Genomic DNA, 22,417 nt, shown 5'->3' with positions numbered 1-22,417 from the left:
TTACACGAGGGCAAGGAGTCGTCTATTACAATTTGATTAATGCATGATGGGATTATGTGATCCCAAACCAATCTTGAAAGGTTCCCTAACTGGCTTTTGTCTGCAGCAAGATTGGCAAGTCCATCCGCAGCTTGATTATCTTCCCTGTAGATGTGTGTGATGTTGCATTGGGGAATTTGGCTCATGATTAACTTTGTTTCTGTCATGTACCTGGATGTACAATGACAGGATAAACACTTGATTCAGAGAATCAAGTTTCTTTGTTTTTGCGAACAACCTAAAATCGACTAAACGATTGAATTTGATTATAATCTGGTTAAATGTTCTTACAGACTCATTCAGCTTATAAACCCTTTCCCTTCCTAACCTTGCATCAACGACCCTCAGGTGCCCAGGTGGTTACATCACGACCCACCATTACAATTGATAAAGACATCCACTCCTAAACTAAAGGCTACCAACTATATAGATAATACTATATACAAATAAGTAAATTGATAAGGGGCACCCTCCAGGATATGACAGTTTCGAAGATCATACTCAAAATGTACCAAGGCGGTTCGGTGTCTGAAGTTAGGAGTCGATGTAGGTTTTCCGAGTCCGTTTCAAATTGGACTTTTGGCCAACTTCTATCTTTTGCTGTCCTAGAAGCTATGAGCATAACCCAAGATTCGGCTATCAAGGTAGTGGTGATTCCCAGCGGTTGTGTTGTTGATATCATGGTGTTCGCAAACGTATCCCTACAAATGAAACCTGCTCCAGCTATTCCAGGATGTCCTCTCGCTACGTCGTCCGTATTGATCTTGATCCAACCTGAATTAGGTTTTTTCCAACCTACCAGGATTGTTGTAGAAGTCCGAGTTCCATTTCCATGGTTGATAGAAGGTGTCATTCCAGGTAACACGGGAGGGAGGTTTGCTTGTGCCCAAGAGAATTCTCGTTGAAGACTGAGTGCCATGTGTGCTATGTTTTCCGGGTTTGGTTGTTTTTTTGCGATAAATGAAGTCATTCCTAGCTATCCATAAGGACCGGAAAAGGAATCAAAATGCGGTGTTAATAGAACAATGTACCTTTGATTGTACAATTTGAGAGTCGTCTGAGGGTTTGGAAGGATTGGGAGATTTTGGACGGGGTGATTAGGAAGTCCCGCAATGAGAATGTTTCATACAGCCACTTGACAATGAAGGAGAATATGATCAAACAGTTTCTGGATAGGAATTGCATTGTGGGCATATATTGGTGCTGGGATGATCAGATGATGGCCAATGCTGCAAATTATTGATTTCAGAAACGGAGCTAGCCTGTGTCACATTACGCACCCAATTAACCGTCTCTTTACTCTCTTAAGCTATTTTTAAAATTCCCAAGTCCATTATCCTTCGACCCGACTACCAAAAGAAAAACTAAAAAAAAAAAAAAAATCCTTGGCGCAAGACTCGCTTTGACTGTACCTTGGCGCGCCTTTTCATTAAAACCTTCTTCTTCCCTTTCTCTCCTCATTTCTGAGAGAAAACCCCTGTTCTTCTTCGTCGTTCTTCACCCACCATGAATTTTGTTCCTGCTGCAAGTCCGTACTATCTCTAACCCTAGGATTTTGTTCCGCAGTCAGTTTCTTCTTCTTCTTATTCTTCTCTACATCCTGATTTCTCCTAACCGGTTTTTTTTGTTTCTTGTTTGTTTACAGCTGAGATGTTTCTCAATGCTGCTTATGCCGGAAAACTCAACAAACTCAAAAGTAAACATCGTTATTTCTATTCTATTTCATTTTTCTGGAATTTTTCAAGGATTTTTTTTTGTGTTTTGATGATCTTGTTTTGTAATTGGATCAGAATTCGCAGAAGCAATGGATCATGTAATTGGAGACGGAATAGCATCAGTAATTGAGAATACTAAAGATGAAGAGGGTAGACGAGCTATCCATCATGCTGCTGCCGGAGGGAGAGTAAACGTTCTCAAGTACTTGATTGAAGAGATTAAACTGGATGATATTAATGTCAAAGCTGGATCAGGTATTATACTCAATTAATCATTTAATTGTGCTGTTGTTTCCTTAGATTTCATGATTTAATGTTGAATAATGTATTTGCTTATAACCTGTTTGATTTCTATTAGGGTTTAGGAGTTAAATTGGAAATTGTCGTTGTTAGGTTTGTGTAATTGTAATGTTTAGTTTTTAGTTTTTGTTTAGTAAAATCATTATTGTATGCCGTTGGAGGTTTGAGGGTGGTGTTGGAGGTGGTTGTGGTATTAGAGTTGGAGGCTATGTTGTTGGTGGTGGTGGACTTGGAGTTGGAGAGATGCTGGTAGTGAAATTGGAGCTGGAGGTGGTGGTGGGTTACTAGGAGGATTAGGTGGTGGAGCATGAAGTGCTTCTGTGGTGGTGGTGGAGGTGTAGGTGGTGGGATAATTGGATTATGATACTAATATACTCTGTTGATAATTACTTTTGGAGCTTGCAAATCGGTAAACACGAGTGTGTGTAGTGCTGAAGTACTTATACACTTCATGGTGATGTGTTCTGCAGGTGAAACTCCCCTGGCCTATTCAGCCGCGGAAGGGCACTTGCCCGCTGTGGAATATCTTCTTGAAATGGGTGCCAATCCTGAAATACCAGATGATGAAAACAAAAGTCCTTTGCATCATGTCGCTACGAGAGGTAGGTTCCGACCCATCTGGTAACTATCCAAATGTGTTGCACAGACATTTTAAAGTAGTCTAAATGATGTCCAGATGTTTTTTTCGTGTTGCAGGGCAAAAAGATGTCATACCCTTGTTGCTTTCAAAAGGTATTAATGTGGATCTTACTGATGATTTTGGCTCACCGCTACACCATGCTGCCAGTGCTGGCGAACACGATACTGTTAAAGTTCTTCTGGATCATGGTGCCAATGTGAGTAGCATTTACCTTCTCTTCATTAATAGTATGGTTTTCAGTTTACGGAATGCTTAGTGATCTGTTAATGGTAACCCAAACTTTATCCTGATTAGATTTTAGCTGCTTAATCACTAACTATATGCATGATCGACTGTATGGTAAGCTCGTTTGATATAACTAATAGCTTACATTTTCTATCGTTATATCATTGCCTAATTGTGCCTTTTAAGTTTCTCCCTTTCAGCTTATTTGTTAGAATGCTAGTGGGATCACTGAATTACTTCTGTTTTATCTTTGCAGCCAAATCTTGTCTTCTATGATTCATTTACTCCACTTCAGGCATCTATCCATTCCCAATCTCGGCGATGCGCGGAGCAATTACTGAAGGTAGACATATATTTAAACATTCTTTTTGGACTTTTAACACCTTTTTGTACTAGTTTGTGTGTTTGAGACTGTTACATTTAGGCATACAGTTTGTGTAAACTTACTTCTCTTTTATGGGTTTGTAGGCAGGTGCTGATCCAAATGGTGGACCAGATGGAGTAAAAGCTCTGCTACTTACAGCTGAAGTGGGGGCAACAGAAATCATCGAGGAACTCATTGAGGAACTGGATGATGCTGGTGCAGGACCTGCAGGTTCACATCTTAAAAAGATAGTAAGGGGGGCAACGGAAATCATCAAGCTACTGGTTGAAGCTGGTGCAGATCCAAATGTTACAAATATAGTAAGATAATTATACTTTTAGCCTCATTGCATTTAATAGTAGTATGCTTAATGAGTGTCTTATTTGACTTTACAAAGCTCCATAGGTGACTTAGGGACGAACGATCAAATGGATTTTGTTGATTGTTGCGACCTTGTGCTAGAAGTGCACAACTTTCTTGATCCTCTGTTTAGTTTTTATCGTAATTTTTAATAAGTGGTGGTGGTACACTATGAGAGATAATTCATTGATGTCACATATGGGTTGTCTGGCTTATGAATAGTGATTTTTTTTTTGGTCTCAGCATGGACTAAAGCCAATAGAAATCTCAGCTATGAACGGTAATCGTCGAGGTGTTGAGATTCTTTTACCTGTGACTTCTCCGATTCCATCGTATGTTGACTGGAGCACAAATGGAATAATGAAGCATGTAAATTCTAAGAAGTTTGAGAAAAAGGTAATTATAATATAATATAAAATTAAAATTTTTCTTTTGAAGTGTCTTAACTCTTTATGTTTTGGGACCAATCACCAAATAACTTCACTATCTTTCGCTGGAATACTGTAAATCAACTATTACTAGAAGTTATGGATTAATACAATGTTTGTAGTATTTATGCCATATCATCAACATTCCATACGATGCAGTTTTCGAACCTTTTTTTATTACCAATCTCAATTATATAAATATCTTAGTACTCTACTTTACTAATAAACTAAGATGCCACTTATCACTTTACCGATCAAAAAAAGAAATAGCCACTTATCTGACACTATTTATTTATTTCACCTTCCACTGTTTTTATAATGTTGTATGTATGAAATCTTCATTACTGACAGATGACTCGTAAAAGTAAAACAGAAGAGAGTTTTCTCGAGGCAAAATCAAGGGGAACAAGTGCATTCCAGGAGAAGAAGTATTGGCTGGCAGTATATTGGTACACAGAGGTACCTCTTCTTAACAGTAAACCCTTTATGGAAAATGAATTTAAATTTATTTGATAGATTTAAAGTGAAAGGTGAAACAGGAATACACCATCCATGTATAATATAGTGAATCAGTGATTTTTTAAGCATTCGTATCATCATATGTTGGATCATTCAGGAACTGCAGCGAATATCCACATTTATGCTAGAAATGTATATCTGTCAAATCATGATCTAGTAACAAATAGGGTACAAGCCTGTCAAATGTATATGTATTTCATGCAGTTCCTTTTATTTTGAAATCCATAAATTCTTATTTCGAAATCTAAAATTGAGCTTCAGAACAGTGGCTTCTTTCAAGTCTCAAGTGCAGAGTTTTACGCAAGAATGATAGCTCAAGGATCATTGTTGCCTAAGCTTAATTTATGGGAACATATGCGGAGGCACATATTTCTCTTGTATTGGAATTAAAATGGGAACCACTCATTGTCTTTGCATAATCTAAAATAGATGCAGTTCCTTGTGCTAATTTTGATTTTTTTGTTATTAGTCTTTTTTTTTTCAACCTGTCCTGTGTTTTTTGTCTCCCATAGATGGGTTGATCGTTCTAGTGATTTGGTTTTCAGGCCCTCGGCATTAAACCTGATGATGCAGCTGTCCTATCCAACAGGAGTTTGTGCTATGTGTATTTAAATAAAGGAGATCTTGCTTTTGGAGATGCTACTCAATGCGTATTGGCAAGACCAGACTGGCCAAAGGCGTATTATAGGGTGGGCGTAGCACTTAAAATGCAGAATGTACATATTCGTCAATTTTTCATTACCTATTAATTTTTTTCTCTTCTTTTTCTATTTAAAAAAATCTTTTTCAATCATTTTTGCTACAATTGCCACAGGAGCTTGATGATGCAGCAGATGCTTTTTTCAGAGGTCTGTTACTGGATCCTAAAAATAAAGAGCTTGAAAAGGCATTCAGGTTAGCTGCCGTTAGCCCATTACATTTATTACCAGTTGCACCATTTCATTTATTATTTCTAGCATTCGTGCTTAACAAGTTTATCATAAGAACCTGAACCTGTCCTGAAGTGTAACTAATAGTGTATATTATGTAGCACACAACCCTGTAGTGCATTTGATTTGTTTCTCATATTGTTCGACCTTTTCTTATTCTATTTCACTCTTCTTTCTTACAGGGAAGTTTCTTTAAATAGGTAGAACGCCATCAATATCCCACATTAGACAGAATGGCACGTCATTGACATATATGCCCAACATTCTGAAACTTATTTCTGGTGGAAGTTTTTTATCAGGTTCTTTTAAAAAGTTAAAAAACCTGCTAACGTAGATCTTGAAAGTACATATGAAAAATCAGGTCTTTTAAAGCATCGAGCTAGTCTTCCTATGTATATGAAGCCAACTTAGTGAGTTTTCTTACTTCTTTTTCTTTCTTATTTTCCGTTAACAAAACTGATGAAAAACTGTGTAGGTCTGCTTAATTCTATCAAACGCTTTAGAATGACAATTTTTAGATTGTTGGTTACTTATATCTCAGCCTATTCAAATTTGAAAACCTGCTCTGGCAATTTATTAGTATGAATCAATAACAATGAAACTTGAGCATTGGAATGCATCTCTCTAGATTTAGTTTCATAGTCTAGTAAATTAGAGAAAGGAATGCATCATTGATATGTTTTTGCGTGAGGTTTCAAGCAGCAATATTATCGATATCAAGAGATGTTTTGATACAGTGGTATGTTTGCCGTCTCTAATTGTTTTGTCTTTCAGTAAGATAATTGGCCTTTCTTGTTTGAAAGTGCGTTTTGGATTTTGGAAGAATATTGTTCTCTGCCAGGATATGAGAATGAGGATCAACATATATAAAACACCCTGTCTCGAAATCTTTGACTGGGTAAACAAATTGGATCTATCAGAACCCAACAAGCAGCATAGTGTATATCTATGATACAGATATAGGTATCAGTTATAGTTTTGAGACTAGCGCATTTTGGTTTTTCTTTTGCCAGTGTCCAGATTGAGATTGAACTACAGATGTATACCAGCTTTATAGTTTAGATAATCTATAGATATAGCTTTCATCACGCCGTACGTAGCTGTGGTTACTTTGGCTGTGTTTTTTTGGTTTTCAAGTTTGCGTAGGGCTTGAACCTGCAGGCTCGTATGTTTACCACTTGTATGATGTGCCTTACATGAGTATGACCTAATGATCTAATTATTTTGGGGATGCAATCTGTTTTTAAGTTCAACTTTGATTTTGTGTATTTCAATTGCTACATGGCTGATAGCCATTAACTGCACAAAAAATGAAAAATTGTACACGTTACATGTGGTGAGTTGGGTCCAGTAAGCCTTTACACAACACAATATCCAATTTGAACTAGGCATACTAATTGCATATGGGTGACCTTTAGAACTCTTGGCTATGCTTGTTCAAGTAACTGAAGCTATAGTCATTCTCACAAATTTATTATGAAGATCTGATAGTACCTTACCAAGCAGCAATTATTTTTGAAACCTGTTTTAAGGCATACTCAAAATATTCGATGCATACCAAGTTATCAGCCGAACCTATGGTTTTTGCCTAGGTTCGGCTGATAACTTTTCAGCCGAATATGCCTCAAATCATTTTGAGTATGCCTCAAAATAGGTTTCTTATTTTTTGTGCTTTTTTCTTTTTGGTTCAACAAAGTTTATTTTTTCTTTCTTATTCTTTTTGCTAACTTCATATATTACTTGTTGCTCTTTACACAAATATTCTAGCTTCAGAAACCTATTTTAAGGCATACTAGATTTTTTTGAGGCATACTAGATAATGCCAAAATAGGATCACTAAATAAAAAACAACATCACCCCTCATCCACCATTTTTGATAATGGCTTAACTACCCTTATATAATTAGTGTAAATGATTATGATTAGAATTGATTAATTATGAATTTTAAGGATTGATTAAACATTAAATTATTAGTGGTGAATTAGTAGAAAAATCAATTTATGTGAGAGAAAATTTATGTGAGAGAGTTGGGATTTTTGAGAGGAAGAATAAGAAGTGAAGAAAAAAAAGCTTGGGTTTTGACTTTTGAGATTTTAGTGATTAGAAGTGACCAAAATGTGTGATTCAAATCAGAGGTAAACTTCTATCGAGGTTTAATTTCCTTTTATAAGTTGAATCTGCCAAAAAATTGAATTTTTAAAACCCAGATCTGCTGACCAGATGAACAGTTCGGCTGATAACTTTTGAGCCGAACCTCTTTTTTTTTAAAAAATTATACCTAGGTTTGGCTGATAACTTGTCAGCCGACCCTAGGTATAATTTCAAAAAAACATAGGTTCGGCTCAAAAGTTATCAGCCGAACTTCACTCAGAAACTGAATCATCCACTAGGTTCGGCTTGAAAAATTGAGGTTCGGCTGGAAAATTGAGGTTCGACTGAAAATATTGTAAAGTCGCATTAGCCGAACGTAGTGTTTCTCTAAATCATACACTAAGTTCGGCTCAAAACTGATACTGCAAGATCAGCCGAACTGATCTTCTGAAAACCCTAATTTCATCTTTGAAATCATATTCTACCGATCAAACAAAATAAAATCAATCAAAAACAAGATGGGTTTGTTACGCATACATTCTAAAATACATCTAAGAGCAATTGAGATTTGGATTCGCATTCCAACATCGCTCACTTCGATTCGTGTTTTCTTTGTTTGATTAATTTCTTTGTTGAATTGGAGTCCTAGATGTTTAAGTTTAAAGTTTATTTGATTTTTAATTTTAGGTTTTTGAGGATAAGGAAACTATGACAATTGAAATTATTTAGGGATATATAGGTCATTACACTACCTTTAGACACCCCATATAAACCCACCCTAGATAATATAATGGATGAGTATGCCTCGAAAAAAAAATGAGTATGCCTCAAAATAGGTTTCTTAAAAGAAGCCTCTTCTCAAATGGGCTTGCCACTATGACACGATTTAAGCCCAATTTTCTTGTTTCGTTCCTGGATGGAGAATTTAAGAGGTCAATTTGCGGTCAATGGTAGATAAGCAGCATAAGATGAGGATATACAAGAAGTGTCTTCGTGGTTTAAAAAAAAGTAAATAATATTGAGATAATCAATAATTTCTTCCTGCAAAACATTATACTCAGAAAAGTGGAAGAATGAATTCAATCACTTGTGAGTTGATACATCACCAATACTAATGCTAACGGTGCCGTGTAGTAATGAAATTTGCAAATACCCATTCTCATTCATCAAATCATACCATTCAGAGGTTACAACACTAATACATTTTTCAAAGAAAACACTATGAATTTCAACTTTTAACCAAGATCCAATGGATAAGATCAGAAACCTAAGTAAACAGATTACAGCCGATAACTTCAGACTTCAAAGACTGGTGAGAAATATCAACATCTATAGAATTAAACAAGCCCCATTAAACAACCATTCTATTCCATTTCGACGGTTAATTGTTAGCTTCATGTAACTTCTTGTTTTTAGCTGGTTGGGATTCTTTTCCTCCCATCTACGTGAACCTTGGTGTGCAATGAACTAAAATTTTGAGTGCTCCTAGCAAGAAAATTTGAGCCAGTATACTTTTTAACCTTGTTAATTAACCAGACTTTAGAGTAAAAATACTTTTCTGATCTCGATCTTATTTCAGTTATTTTTAGTAGGCGGTGATCATATCACTGACATTCTTCCTTTCTGGGCTAAGGTTTCGTGTCAGCGGATAAGACGTTCTTAGAACCAGATGCCAGTGAAGAAGACTGGTTGGGTTACTGTCATCCATAAAACCTCCCGAAACAAAATGTGCAGTGCATGGCCGCAAGCAAGAACAAGTCGTCAAATTGTTGTCTCCACCTAACTTTGGAGACTACTACGAGTTTTGATTTGCCGTTTTTTATCCAAGTGGTCTTGTTTTATTGTCGTTGTACACCGGTCTTCCATCGTTTGTCCGATCGCCTTGATGGGAGACAATAAGTGTTATTGTCCCTCCCTTTTGGTTGTTTCATAAATACAGAAACCACTTTTCAGGAGTTATTACAATCACATAGAGACTACTATTTTGTCTTGGTACTTGTACACCGTCCCCTCCCTTTGCTAAGGTTCACATGGTGGATGCACAAGTTGCAAACCAACATTTTCATGTTAGCAATTTGGCCATGTGAGTGAAGGTATGGGAATGGGACACACCAAGAAAAAATATGATCAATGGCCATGGTTTTTAAGTCAAGAGAATAGACCATGGTTTCTGGTAAAGTTGGATTGTGTTCGCGATTTAGTGCTCAAAGACTTTGGACTTTGGAGGCTTACAATTACATAATGAATTATATTAGATGTCAGGTGCAATTAACACATGTATTTCTTTTTCATAAGAAAAGAGGAAAAGAAAAACAAATGTTGATAAATTGTTGGATGATGATATCAGATATTTGAATTTGAAACCCAACAATTTTAATCCTGAGGAGCTGGATGAGTAAAAACTCTTAACTATGTTTGCAATTTTCAACTAGCTTCCACAACTGGATACTCTTTTACAATAAATTCTATCATTAAATTAGGGGCACTTTTGTGTTTCATCCCTTTCCAAAATTGCTAATTAGCGTTTCCTCCCCAAAAAGATCAAAATTAGTATTACTTTTTCCATCAATTACAAGGTTAGCCGAGTCAGCATCAGTGCACGCGTGGCAGAAACTACGCACCTGTTTCGTACCCTTCCTAAAATACCCTTGACTAAAAACAAAATAATACACGTGTTTAACATACGATGCACTAGATCGAACGACTCTGCATATACATGTCAGAAATTGAACGGTTACTTTTTGATACGTCAATTATATTAGAACACGCGTCCTCTTCTTCTTCATCAAAGTTGTGAACCGCCGTTAGAGACAAAACTCTAACCTTATCCCTTGCATCGAAGGAAAAACTCCTTCGATTTTGCAGCAAATATATCGATTCTTGCTAAGAAAACTGTTCCAAAAGCGGGTTTTGCAAACAAACTAAAATACCCAAACAAAAATCCATCTTTTGCAATTTCAAAAAACCTAATTTAACCACTGTGTTTATGAGCTAATTCTAACAAAATCAACTATGAGCTAATTCTAACAAAATCAACATGATTGATTTAGCTACTTTCAGTTGAGATACCATTACTTATAGAGAAATTATAAAAGTCAGAAAAAGGAGAATCAGTTTGGCAAAATTGTGAGACAAAATCAATTGAATAACGGGGATTTGCTGCTGTTTATTTTGGTGCTGAAAGAAGAAATTGGGAAGTGGTTTATGAGTCTATGAAGGTAACAAATTAACGTGGGTTTGAGCTCAATTTATACTTTACAGAGAAATGTTTGAGTTCGGGAAGTAATTTGGGTTGATGTCTCAAACCCCAGAAATCAGCTAAAATGTATTTGTCGCTGCCATGGTTCTGTTGATGGTGTGTGAATGATATGAATTCTGGTGGTAATGCTTGAAGAAATAGAAGCTTGAGATCAACAGAGAAATTGGGTTGTTTCAGAAGAATGAAGTTTGGTGAATTCAACAAAACAGATACGTTACTTCTCTGTCCGTACAGTTATAGGATATAGGTTGCTGGTGTTGTTAACAAGGGTTATTGTTGTTCATTGTGAGGCTGTGTACAAGCTCTTATGGCAGCATTTAGGAATTGATTTACAAAGTAAACAGGAGCTGTAGAGAAGAAATGCTGGAGTTTTTATTAATGATGACTCGTTGATAATGTTTGAATGGTTTCTGATTTGGAATTTTGGAGAGTGTAGATTATGATTCATTGATGCACAGAAGACGGCCAGGTTGTGCACTTCAGATGTTCGATAAATTGCCGGAATGAACATTTCCTTCTTGTTTACTGCCAAGAGAGATGAGGACGACAGGGGGTATTTTAGGTATTTTGTGTAACACGTGTTTGGTTTTACCACGTGAACATTTGTGCCGACTCAGCTAATGAGTAATGGATGGATAAAATAAGATGGAAGGAAATACTAATTTTAAATTTTTTGGGGAGGAACGCTAATTAGCGAAATTGGGATAGGAGGAAACGCAAAATAGTCCATTAAACTATTCTAGAAGTATTCAGTGTACGTATCTCCCAGCTTCAACAAATTAGGGAGTGGAACTACTCTTTGTTAAATTGGAAGCATTATCCAAATATTTTATCGGCACCAATACCAATTGATACGCTAATGTCCATGCAGTAGTATACTGATACAGTTACTGAAAATGATTTACGCACCCAAAAAAAGAACCGTGTTTGCAGCGTATGAGACGGGGATGGGGCCCATTTATGCACTTTTCCATCCTAATGCACGGAATTCATTCTACCATGTGTCCGTTCAGTTTCTTTCGGGCGACGATACCAATGATCTATGTTCCAAATTCAAAACTTATTACCCCAAAATTTTATGGATAACGAAAAAAATGGCAACTGACGTGCCCCAAATAAAGGGAGGAAACGGTGAGACACGTACAGAGGCACAACAACCACACGACCTCAATGACTCTGAACTAAATCATCATTTTTATTTTATTTTTTTGCTCGGTTCAATCATCATTTTTTAAAGATGCTCACCAAATTCAACCCAAACATTAACCTTTTCTGGAAACTGTTTCACACCAAACAGTTTTAGTCATCATAAAAGTATATAAAAGTCTTGGTGAGCAAACAAGATAATCAAAAGTTAAAACCCTTATTCAATTTTATGACTGCACCGATTGACAAAACATAAGCGCTACAGACATCGAGTTTTTTTCCCGTAAAAAATTCCGACAGGGATCGGATGGTTCATGAGAGCAAGTCTTATAGTGGAAGAATTCCATCTTCCATGCCACCTCAACATTTGGAATTGTAGATGGAAGTTCAAATCTAATGGTGGAATTACAAAAACGCTAATCAGAACAGCGTTAAAAGCTAATCAAGACAGCGTTAAAACGCCAATAAGATTAGCGTTTTTTTTAAAACCTCTAATACCGGCACTTCACTAAAAGATATGCAGAAAATCAAACTGCAGAACCGTTTTAATTCCACAGCCACTAATAAAAACACACGTGTGTGCTTTTAATAAAAACTGAATATTCTATTTAATTTAGATAATATTTAGGTGGACCCATCTCATCTCATTAACTGCCACGTGAGAGTTTGAGGTAGATTAAATCTACCACTTCCCATAAATCGTGCTCATATCAAACACTTATTAATCATAGCTATTCAAACTAGTCGTCTGATTAAGAAAGGAAGAAAAAAAACGCTAATGAGAATAGCGCCCAACGATATTTTAATTGGCGTCAAGCGATATTATTATTATCATTTCTTGTCTTTTACTGTGCTATTTTTATTAATATTGAACGTTATTCTCAATAACGTTTAGATGGATTTCACGGGTCCTTCCATAAATTCATGAAATCCTGTTTGGATTTTGTGTGGAATACCTCAACTTAGAAGTCACTACTAGACTAGGTATTCCATGATTTTCCACATTTGAAATAGGTTAGATTCCACCGGAAGACTTGCTCCGAGTGCGCTCTTTGTATTCTTACTATTAACGGTAAAAGTGGGTCCCAACTATCTGCTTCACTCGGGATTTTCCTCGGCAAAACTGAGAAATATGGATAAAATTGATCTTTATTAACTGTACATATATAACTCGACATGACACATTACCTTGATGATATATATTCATAGCCAGAAAAGAGTACTCAAACTGATCCGAAATTAAGATCCCAAGTGATGATTAAAGAGACAGAATTATGAGGAGCTACCAGCTAAAACAGAGGAAATACATTCAACACACCCACCCACCATCAGAATCAAGTAATTCTTCAATCATTTCTTCTATATCATCCTCTTCCAGTTGTTTGAATTCTTCTTGGATATTCAAACAACTTGTACTGCTGCCAACCGTCTGTTGCACCGCCATTGTATTTGCCATATCTCTCTTCTTCAACGAGCACAAAGAAGACGATGATGATGACCAAATGCCAGCCGTTTTGTCAGATTTTCCGGCATTATGCGGATCAGACTTTTGAGTTGACGGGCATTTCATCAGAACAGCAGGTCTGTTGTTCATAATCTGCAGAGATGCTAAATGACACCGCTGTAGTTTTTGAGTAAGAGCTGGCGATAGAAGGTTGTTGGATGCAGAGTGATGTAAAGAAGAAGAAGAAGAAGAAGAAGAATCAGGGTTGTAAGAGAAGTTGGTTCTAGCTCTAATGCCGCACATTAATCTCGCTGCTTCATCATAGGCTCTAGCTGCCTCCTCTGCTGTTTCAAATGTACCCAACCAAATCCTAGTCTTCCTGGAAAACAAAAAAATTGCTAAGTTTAAATATTATGAAGATCGTATATATGTAACTAAGAAAATGTGGTTACATACAGTATTGGGTGTCGAATCTCTGAAACCCAAGAACCCCAATGCCTTTGACGTACGCCTCTGTATTTCTGTTGTTGTCTGCCCATTTTCTTCTATTCTGTTGATGTTTTTAAGAGACCGAAAGGACCAACCATTTAGTTGAGTGAGGCAACAAAGAAAGGAGAGGGTGGGTTTTTGTAGATGAATTTCTTGGGCATTATCATGGCTGGAGTAGTGGAAACCAGTTTAGGAGACAAATGGGGCCCGATGAAATTTTTTGGTCTTGTGTCTTTTTGGTTTGCACCTCCCCCTTTCTCTTTTGAGTAACTTGGTGAATTATGGAAAATGAAACTAAGTGACTAGATTCAATTAACAAAAGAATACTAATGGTTTTGATCCACTGTGAATGAGGCAAAGCAATTTCTAAAACCAAGTCGAATCGATTTCTAAAACTGTGAAGGGACTCTCGTAAGAGTCTCAAAATTATGATTACATGGGTGTTCTGCAGGTTACTAAATTTCAAACGATGAAATTTTGTTTTGTTTTATATGAATTTTGGTAAGTTTGGATAATTTGGTGCTATATATGCCGCAATTATCTTGTTGAGTTTGGGATGGGGAATCTGCGAAAATGGTTTAACATCATCCTATCACCCACACAAATATTTTCAAAGCAAAAAAACGAGTGAGAGGAACAAGTTGTGTGTAAATGTTGCATGAGGTGCAGACACATTAAGAATGGTGTTATTTTTAAAGTTTCTTTGCCATGCCTTGCCTATGATCACTGTTCACCCACGTGTATGTTTCCACACTACCCATTCCTCCGTTACTTTCCATTCTTTTTCTTTCTACTAAATGACATGACCATCGTGATCTTGTCCTTCTCGTGTTTTCTTGGCTATCTAGCTTTCTCTATTTTCTTCTGAACCTGCTAATGGGTACCATTTTACTGAGAGTACAGGTAGTATTAATATTATCTTATATATGAATAATAGTGTGTTTCCCGGTAAACTAGTACCTCCGATTATCAGTTATCTAAACTGGTCGATGACACGATTGATTATCAGTTATATGAATTCGTCGCGCATCATCGACCATGTGGCCTTTACCCCGATCATCAGTTATCTAAACTTGTTGAGCATCATTGGCCATGTGACCTGTAGCTCCTGCTCATAGCGGGCCTGAGGGTGTGCAGGAGGTGCGACGCACATGGCCCATCTCAGGCCAACGCCTTTTTTCATACACATAAATTAAGCCCAGTGGCGAAGAACATGATAGAAAATGGCTGGTATCTTCAATAGAGTTAGATAGAGCATTTTGTTTTTGCTGTAAATTGTTTAAAAATAATTCTTGTACATGTGCTTTATCAAATGAAGGGCATAATGATTGGATTCATTTTAGCCAAACTCTTGGTAAGCATGAGAATAGTAAAGTACAAAATAATAACATGAGACTTTGGCTTGAGGTACGAGAAAGACTAGAGTTAAATGATACAATTGATAAGCAACTTCTGCGTCAAATTAATGTAGATAGGGAACATTGGAAGCAAGTATTGAATAGAATTATTTCTGTTGTGAAATATCTTAGCAACATCGTATTTGATATTATTAATCTTCTTAAGTCTTTCATTTGTATTTTTGGTTTGCCAACAACTTTAATCTTTATATCTCTTTCGGGTACAAAGATTTTGGTTAACTAACTCACAGATGGGAGAACTTGAAGTCATTTACAAAGTTACAGACAGTAAATACTAGAAAAATTAATCGACTGTCTTTTTCTGGACCATTTTTTTGTGTGCTGAACTAGACAACCGGTATAAAAACAATGCTTATAATTGTAAAGAACTTGTTATGTTTATGCTAGTTATATATATGTTAATCGTCTTAGTTTCATTTTCTCATTGCTATTTGAAATTGTCGGGGTAAAAAAGATTTCGAACGTAAAAAGGCCCTACGATTAAGTTCGCACAGGGCCCTAATACGCATAGGATCGTCTCTGCTCCTGCTTCTAAGTTTTACTAGTTTCCCCTATGTTTTCTTTCCTCCATTTTTTCTGAGTTTTCTTACGAACTGTTTTTGCCTTAGGTGGGATTTTCTCATACCCTTAAAAGGTATACAATGACCTACATACCCTTAAACGGTTTATATTATTAAATTTCCCTTATCCTTAATTTAAAAACAAAAAATCAATATCATTTTTAAACGTAAACATCTTCTCTTCTTCTCTACCCGATCCCCTCTCACGAAACATCAAAAAAAATTGATCGTCGATTAGTGAAAATTCGTTTGTCGATCAAACACAACTACGAAATAACTCTCACAAAGAAATCTGCAATAGGTAGTCATTCTAAATCTTCTTTTAATACCAAATAAATAAGGACACGAAGAATTTGAAGGATCGGACGCAGAAATTCAACGGAATGAAGAACCAACTCCTAAAATGATAATTAGAATGTATTTTCTATAAACCCTCTCTTATTTTATTGTTTTTGATTGATAGAATATGATTAATTGAGAAAAAACTAGAGATTTTTGTGGTTACATAACGAAGCTAGGCTGATTAAGGAGATGAATTATGAGCCGAACTATTCATTCTTCTTCATTCTGAAAGTGCTTATGAACAGTTCCGCCGATAATTCATTTCTAAGCGATAGCCGGACTTCCCAGGTGGTTAATACGGTGTCAGTTCGGCTAATACCTTTCCCTGCTGAACCTACGAAGTGAAATTTACCTCGGGGGGTTTATCAGGTTCGGCTTAAACCGATTAACACTTTCAAGCCGAACATATCTCTGTAAACACTTCGAAAATATTGATTTATAGACTTTAACTTCGGCTGGATCGTGTTTATGAGTAATCAGCCGAACTACCCTCTATAGACTCAAGTTTTACGATCTTATTTTGGTCGTAACTTCTTCGTCTAATGTCGGAATGACCTCATTCTTTTTATATTGTCTTCGTATTTTCATTCTCTTGAAGATGAAGATAAAATCTTCTTGATTTTAACTAGTTGAATTTAGACTTTGGTATTCTCCATTAGTAGACTTCATTTTCTTAACACTTTTATAGTCATTTCCATTTCTTTTGGTTGATTAATCCTAAGAAAGGATGCACAATAAAAAAAAACATACGTAATAAAAAGTCGGACTGCTAAATATGTATGAACTTAAGTGTTTTTTGTAAATCAGAAACATGTTCGGCTAATATGATTGTTTAAATTTTAGCCAAGCTTGGAAAGATATATGGTTCGGCTGATATGATATTTAGAGTAAAAACCGAACCTTTAACTTCAATGTTTTCAAAACTCTTAGGAGAAGGTTCGGCTTATAATGAAAATTTCGTATTAGCCGAACATTTAACTAGTAAGTAGGCCGGAAGTTACAAAATATAAGTTCGGCCAATAACTATTCTATTTTGAGTAAGCTGAACTGTTCATCTTCTATAGTATACCAGTTAGGTTCGGCTGATAATTTCAAGACGAACATATCTCTGGTTCGCCGAACTTGGTGAAAAATTCAACTTTTTGATGATTTCAACAGACAAAGATGAAATTAAACATAATCTAGAAGTATACTGTGTATTGTTAGCAATGGGTTCCTCATCGATGTATTCATCTTCTAGATTTGGCTCATAAAAATCATCATTATGAGTTTGAGTTTGAGTTTGGGAAAAATCATTCCCATAGTCTAAAAAATCATCCACCTATGGATCATTTTTGTAGTTAATGTAAAATTTCTTAGCTTTTCTAGATGAAGATTCCCCTCCTCATCCATTTTGATTACTTGAATCAAAAAACAATTTTTTTCCCCACTTCCCTTTCTCCTTCTCAAAAAAAAAAAAAAAAAACCTAACTTTTTTTTCTTCCCCCAAATTTATAAACACAAAGTTTGTAACTTATTATACTTAATCATTAATCATGAATATTAATCACTAATCAAAATTTAGTATAACTAATCATTAGTACTAACACTAATACTAAAAGCGAAGTCTTGTCATTACCAAAAATATTTGGTTAAGGGACTTTTGGATTTAGTATCTAGTGACCCTATTTTGGCATTACATGATATGCCCTGAAATTTTTCAATATGCCATGTTAGAGCACTTCTCAGTCGAACTCGCAAGCGTTGCTATCTCAAGCTTGTTTGTCAAGTTTAGTTGCCAAAACTATAAGTATTGATTTCTAGTCTACTTATAGCTAAGTCTCAGACTAGGATAGCAAGTGTAGTTAAGCTCTAGACTTCACGACGTTCATCATGCCAAGATGAAGAACTACTCAAGGAAATGGTGGAACTTCATCAACAAAAAGGTATGTGGAGACTTGAACTTATCTATCACTCAAAAGTCTATCTACTCTATCTCCTATCTTGATACAAAAGTCGTATAACTATATATACTTCTATTATACACATTTGTTATTTCAATTCGAGTTTATCTCGCTTATCTATTTCTCGAAATATGTGTTGGTAAGCTTTCGCTTTGGCCAAGTTCATCTTTACTCGTGACGAAAGTCATGTTGATCATTTCAATAAATTGAAAATCGCTTTGATGAAAAATAGTTTGTGAATAACAACTATATAACATCCTCTAAGAATGTTTCAATGATTGGAATAAGAGTTTAGAATATATACCATGAATGGATATAAACATTGTATGTGAATTCATACTTGTGTAAGTCCAAAATCCTTGAACCAAAGTATGCGTACTTTACTGGTTTAGGATGACCGGAGCTAAGTCCGCGTACTTTCGGAAGTTCACATCCCCTAAAGTTCTGTTGGAGTTTGTGAACTGAAAACAAGCTCAGTCTGGGTACTTAAGTATGCGTACTCAAGTGGGTTATTATCTAAAAACGGTTTATTCGTGAACTAAGACATATAATTAATGAATGCAATCTTTGCAAACCGTGGCTATAATGTTCATGAATTGATTCGAGTGAATTAAAATCGTTTTTGCTTCGATTGTATCTTATATACTTCTATGAGATCTAAGCAATCGAACAACTCTCTAACTAGTTCATTCGAGTCATTTGAACTAGTTGTGGTGAAGGTGAATAAGGTTGATATGAAATTGCTCATATGGCTAACCATTGGTTAACTATTGTTTAACCAACTAAGTGTACACGTTTAGGTACGGTTACTCAAACCTAAATGAAGTTACATTTCACATGTGTATAATAAGCTAAGTTCGATCTAACGGTTGAAAGATATTAGCTTGAATCTAATAAGGTTTTCATCTAACGGTGAATATTGAATGCTTTGTTACCAAGGTAACTTTGATTGCAAACCCTGATTTGGAGACTATATAAAGAAGAACTCTATCAATTAGGAAACTTAATCCCCACACCTCCTCTGTGATACTAGTTGTATAAGCTAGAGTCAATTCACCTTTAACCTTAGGTTTCTATCGAGACCATGTAGGTTAACGACTTGAAGACTTCATTGGGATTGTGAATCCAGACCCAACGATTTTCTCTGTAGTTGCGTGATATGATCTTGTTGTTTCCTATCGTATTTGAGTACAATCGTAAGATTGGCTTGAGATTAATTTCTCCGATAGGCAAGATAAAAAGTAGTCACAAACACCTTCGTCTCATCGTTTCTGATTCCACAATATCTTGTTTCGCTAGTCGATTAAGATTGTTGTGAGGTGATTGATATTTCTAGACTGTTCTTCGGGAATATAAGTCTGGTATATCAATTGGTTCCCGTTCACCTTGATTATCAAAAGACGGAACAAAACTTCTAGGTATTTCTGTGGGAGACAGATTTATCTATTCTTATTGACTTTTTTGTGTGATACAGATTTGTTTATTAAAGTCTTCGACTTTGGGTCGTAGCAACTCTTAGTTATGGGTGAGATCAACTAAGGGAATCAAGTGCATAGTATCCTGCTGGGATCAGAGATGTAAGGAGCGCAACTATACCTTGGATCAGTGTGAGATTGATTGGGGTTCAACTACAGTCCAGACTGAAGTTATTTTATAGTAGGCTAGTATCCGTAGAGGCTTAATATAGTGTGTGTTCAATATGGAATAGGTCCCTCGGTTTTTCTGCATTTGCGATTTCCTCGTTAACAAAACTTCTGGTGTCTGTGTTATTTCTTTTTCGCATCATATTTTGTTATATAATTGAAATATCACAGGTTGTGCGTTGAATCGATCAATTGGTAAATCCAACCTTTGGTTGTTGATTGAAATTGATTGATCCTTGAACATTGGTCTTTGGTACCATTAAAGTGATTTCTCTTGTATTCAATCAGACTCGCAAATTCTTATTTGATTTAGTAAGGATTAAATCGAGAAATTGAGATTTAACTCTTTGATATACTTTTTATTAAGATTGAGTCTAACTGTCTAGTTGATTCTCTTAAGAGTATATTGGAGTTAGTCCATACATATTGCTAAGCGATTCGAAATATTTGGTATGGTTGTTAGACCCCCACTTTTTCAATTGGTATCAGAGCGGGCAAACACGTTTAAGACCTCATAAGTATGTGTTTGAAGCAATCTGACTCTGTGGACGGAAGATTATCTCTTGTTGTTGTGCACACCAAACTGTCTTCCAAAGCTTTCAATTATGCCAAATATCTTGGGATTGACTCAAAGGATAACTCTTTAGCTGATTCTTCCGAATCCCGAGGTAGAAAGGATGATTTATCAAATTCTGAAAACATTCCCTCAAATGAGACGTTTGACATTTTTTTCAAAAGATGAAATGGATCTCACTAGAATCTCAAAAAAAATCTACTGTGTCTATTGATTTTCATAATCATGCTCAGCTTATTGATGAATTTGAAAAGTCTCTTGGTCGAGAACGGGAACTCTATAGTATCATTGAATCCTTCTCCAACAATATTGAAAAGCTTATTCAAGAAACTACCCTTCAGCGTAAAAAGATTAGTGTTCTTGAGAATATTGTTAAAGAAGACTCAATTAGAGAAAAACGCTTGATCGAGACGCATTCATCTGATCTAAAAAGACTTCGTTTTGAAAAAGAGAAACTAGGTGCATCCTTTATTCTATCCCAAGAACAGTGCAAATCCTTGAAAAAGGAAAACTCTGTTTTAATGAGAAATTCTTCTGTACCGATGATCAATTCTCAGACAGAATTACAGTACATTAAGAGATGTTCTCCAAAGGAAGTTTCTGTTAAGAAGTGTTTATATAACTTGGAATCTTCTAATAGGGCTATGAATTTAAAACGGGTTTCTGTTAATGTTTCTCCTCCACGAACATGTTCCTTCTGTGGGAAAAAGAATCATTATGTTCATCATTGTTTTTCTAGAAAGAAACAGATTTCTGATCTTCATAATATACTTTTTTTCGCTGTCGACAGAGTAAACTTTCTAATAAGCACTACAATGGATTTCATCCCTGCAGAAAAACAGGATTCTCATAAAATAGATTTCAATGATCACTCATCTCGAAATCCCCACAGGAATCGTGTTCCTTCGAATGGTGCAAATTCTTACACCACAAAAATACACATTCCAAGTATTTATGAGAATAAGTCTGGTAAATCTAGGTCTAGATGGTGGACACATGTCTCTTACAATCCTCTGGACCAATTTCTAGAGGTCCTAGACTTAATCCTTAGGAAAAATATTTCTGATGGATCACCTGACAAGGTTATGTTGAATTCTTATGGAATAAAAAATAACTGAAAGAAGGTAAGGAATACCAGGTTCAAACCTTCAGATGGAATTTACAACTCATCTCTCAAAACTCATTGTGAGATTACATCTCACTTGGCTGCCTAATCTTAGGCATTTTTATTTTTGTATCTAACTTGAGAGATGCAAGAATGACTTTTGGGAGATACTCAAGTCTACTGTAGTTTTCCATTTGTATTATGTTTGACTATGCTGTTTTCTTTTGCTGTTATGTACCTTCCTCTTATGCTCTGATTAAATTCTTAATTATTGAGTGATGATGAGGAGGGATATATGAAAACATGGAGTATTTTACTCTTCTTGGATCACTTCTGATATGTTATTTTCTACTAGTCCACGAACGTCCGCGTCTCACTTGGGAGTTTTAGGGTTTCCATAACAAGGGTGTCACTTTCTTGCTTGGAAACATATATATATCTTATATTGTTTTTTCTTCCCTGATAATAAAAAAAGGATATGGAAAACTCCTCAAGACCTCAAGAAGTTGTGAATCTTGAGATGGAAGAAGACTCTAAAGGATGCGATTCCGTTCAAGAACTTGTCTTGAAAAAATGATTGAAAGGAAATAGTACAACTCATGGATTGAAGAATCTGTCAAGGATTTAATTCTTTTCTAGAATGACTCCGGGGTCGAGTTTGCAAATATTCAACTGCAAATAAATCAGCTTATTGATGGTCAGGCCAAAATCCTTGATCAGGAATCAGAAGAAACTCATCATGGACTGTGTCAAAGCTAGGCATCTTACCCGCATAGTCGATAGGAAAGTCAATGTTCTCATACATGAACATGGGGTTTCTACGGTCAAAAGAATCAAGGATACCAGTGATAATTTTTATGATGGACCCTTTCAAAGGTATGATG

At 35.9% G+C, this 22,417-nt stretch overlaps 2 protein-coding genes across 3 annotated transcripts; one reads left to right on the top strand and one right to left on the bottom strand.

The window, feature by feature from the left end:
- The first annotated feature begins 1,443 nt into the window (after positions 1–1,443).
- On the top strand, positions 1,444–6,077 carry LOC113332284 (ankyrin-1-like). Of its 2 annotated transcripts, none has more exons than XM_026578846.1 (12): positions 1,444–1,567; positions 1,685–1,735; positions 1,830–2,009; positions 2,525–2,656; positions 2,751–2,890; positions 3,176–3,262; positions 3,388–3,603; positions 3,887–4,039; positions 4,423–4,530; positions 5,136–5,279; positions 5,405–5,484; positions 5,702–6,077. In XM_026578846.1, the coding sequence occupies exons 1-12, from the start codon at positions 1,546–1,548 to the stop codon at positions 5,721–5,723; spliced, it is 1,335 nt and encodes a 444-aa protein (XP_026434631.1). In that variant the 5' UTR covers positions 1,444–1,545; the 3' UTR covers positions 5,724–6,077. The 2 variants fall into 2 exon arrangements, with proteins under 2 accessions (XP_026434631.1, XP_026434630.1); XM_026578845.1 differs by having other exon boundaries at positions 5,136–5,306.
- A 7,156-nt stretch (positions 6,078–13,233) lies between these two features.
- LOC113332336 (protein PPLZ02-like) lies at positions 13,234–13,998 on the bottom strand. The gene is made up of 2 exons (XM_026578884.1): positions 13,916–13,998; positions 13,234–13,838 (listed from the first exon to the last, which is right to left on the bottom strand). Exons 1-2 carry the CDS (start codon positions 13,996–13,998, stop codon positions 13,325–13,327), a joined length of 597 nt encoding a protein of 198 aa, XP_026434669.1. The 3' UTR covers positions 13,234–13,324.
- Positions 13,999–22,417: the final 8,419 nt, after the last annotated feature.

This window comes from Papaver somniferum, unplaced genomic scaffold (assembly GCF_003573695.1).
Source record: "Papaver somniferum cultivar HN1 unplaced genomic scaffold, ASM357369v1 unplaced-scaffold_131, whole genome shotgun sequence".
Classification (NCBI taxonomy): Eukaryota; Viridiplantae; Streptophyta; class Magnoliopsida; order Ranunculales; family Papaveraceae; genus Papaver; species Papaver somniferum.
This window is presented reverse-complemented; position numbering and strand designations above follow the sequence as displayed.

Bases quoted from the DNA above. Each gene is read 5' to 3' on its own strand.
- LOC113332336 (XM_026578884.1), bottom strand. From the start codon at position 13,998: ATGGGCAGACAACAACAGAAATACAGAGGCGTACGTCAAAGGCATTGG. The intron at 13,839-13,915 runs GTATGTAACCAC...TTTGTTTTCCAG, and splicing joins GAGATTCGACACCCAATACT to GAAGACTAGGATTTGGTTGG.
- LOC113332284 (XM_026578845.1), top strand. From the start codon at position 1,546: ATGAATTTTGTTCCTGCTGCAA. The intron at 3,263-3,387 runs GTAGACATATAT...ATGGGTTTGTAG, and splicing joins GCGCGGAGCAATTACTGAAG to GCAGGTGCTGATCCAAATGG. The intron at 3,604-3,886 runs GTAAGATAATTA...TTTTGGTCTCAG, and splicing joins ATCCAAATGTTACAAATATA to CATGGACTAAAGCCAATAGA.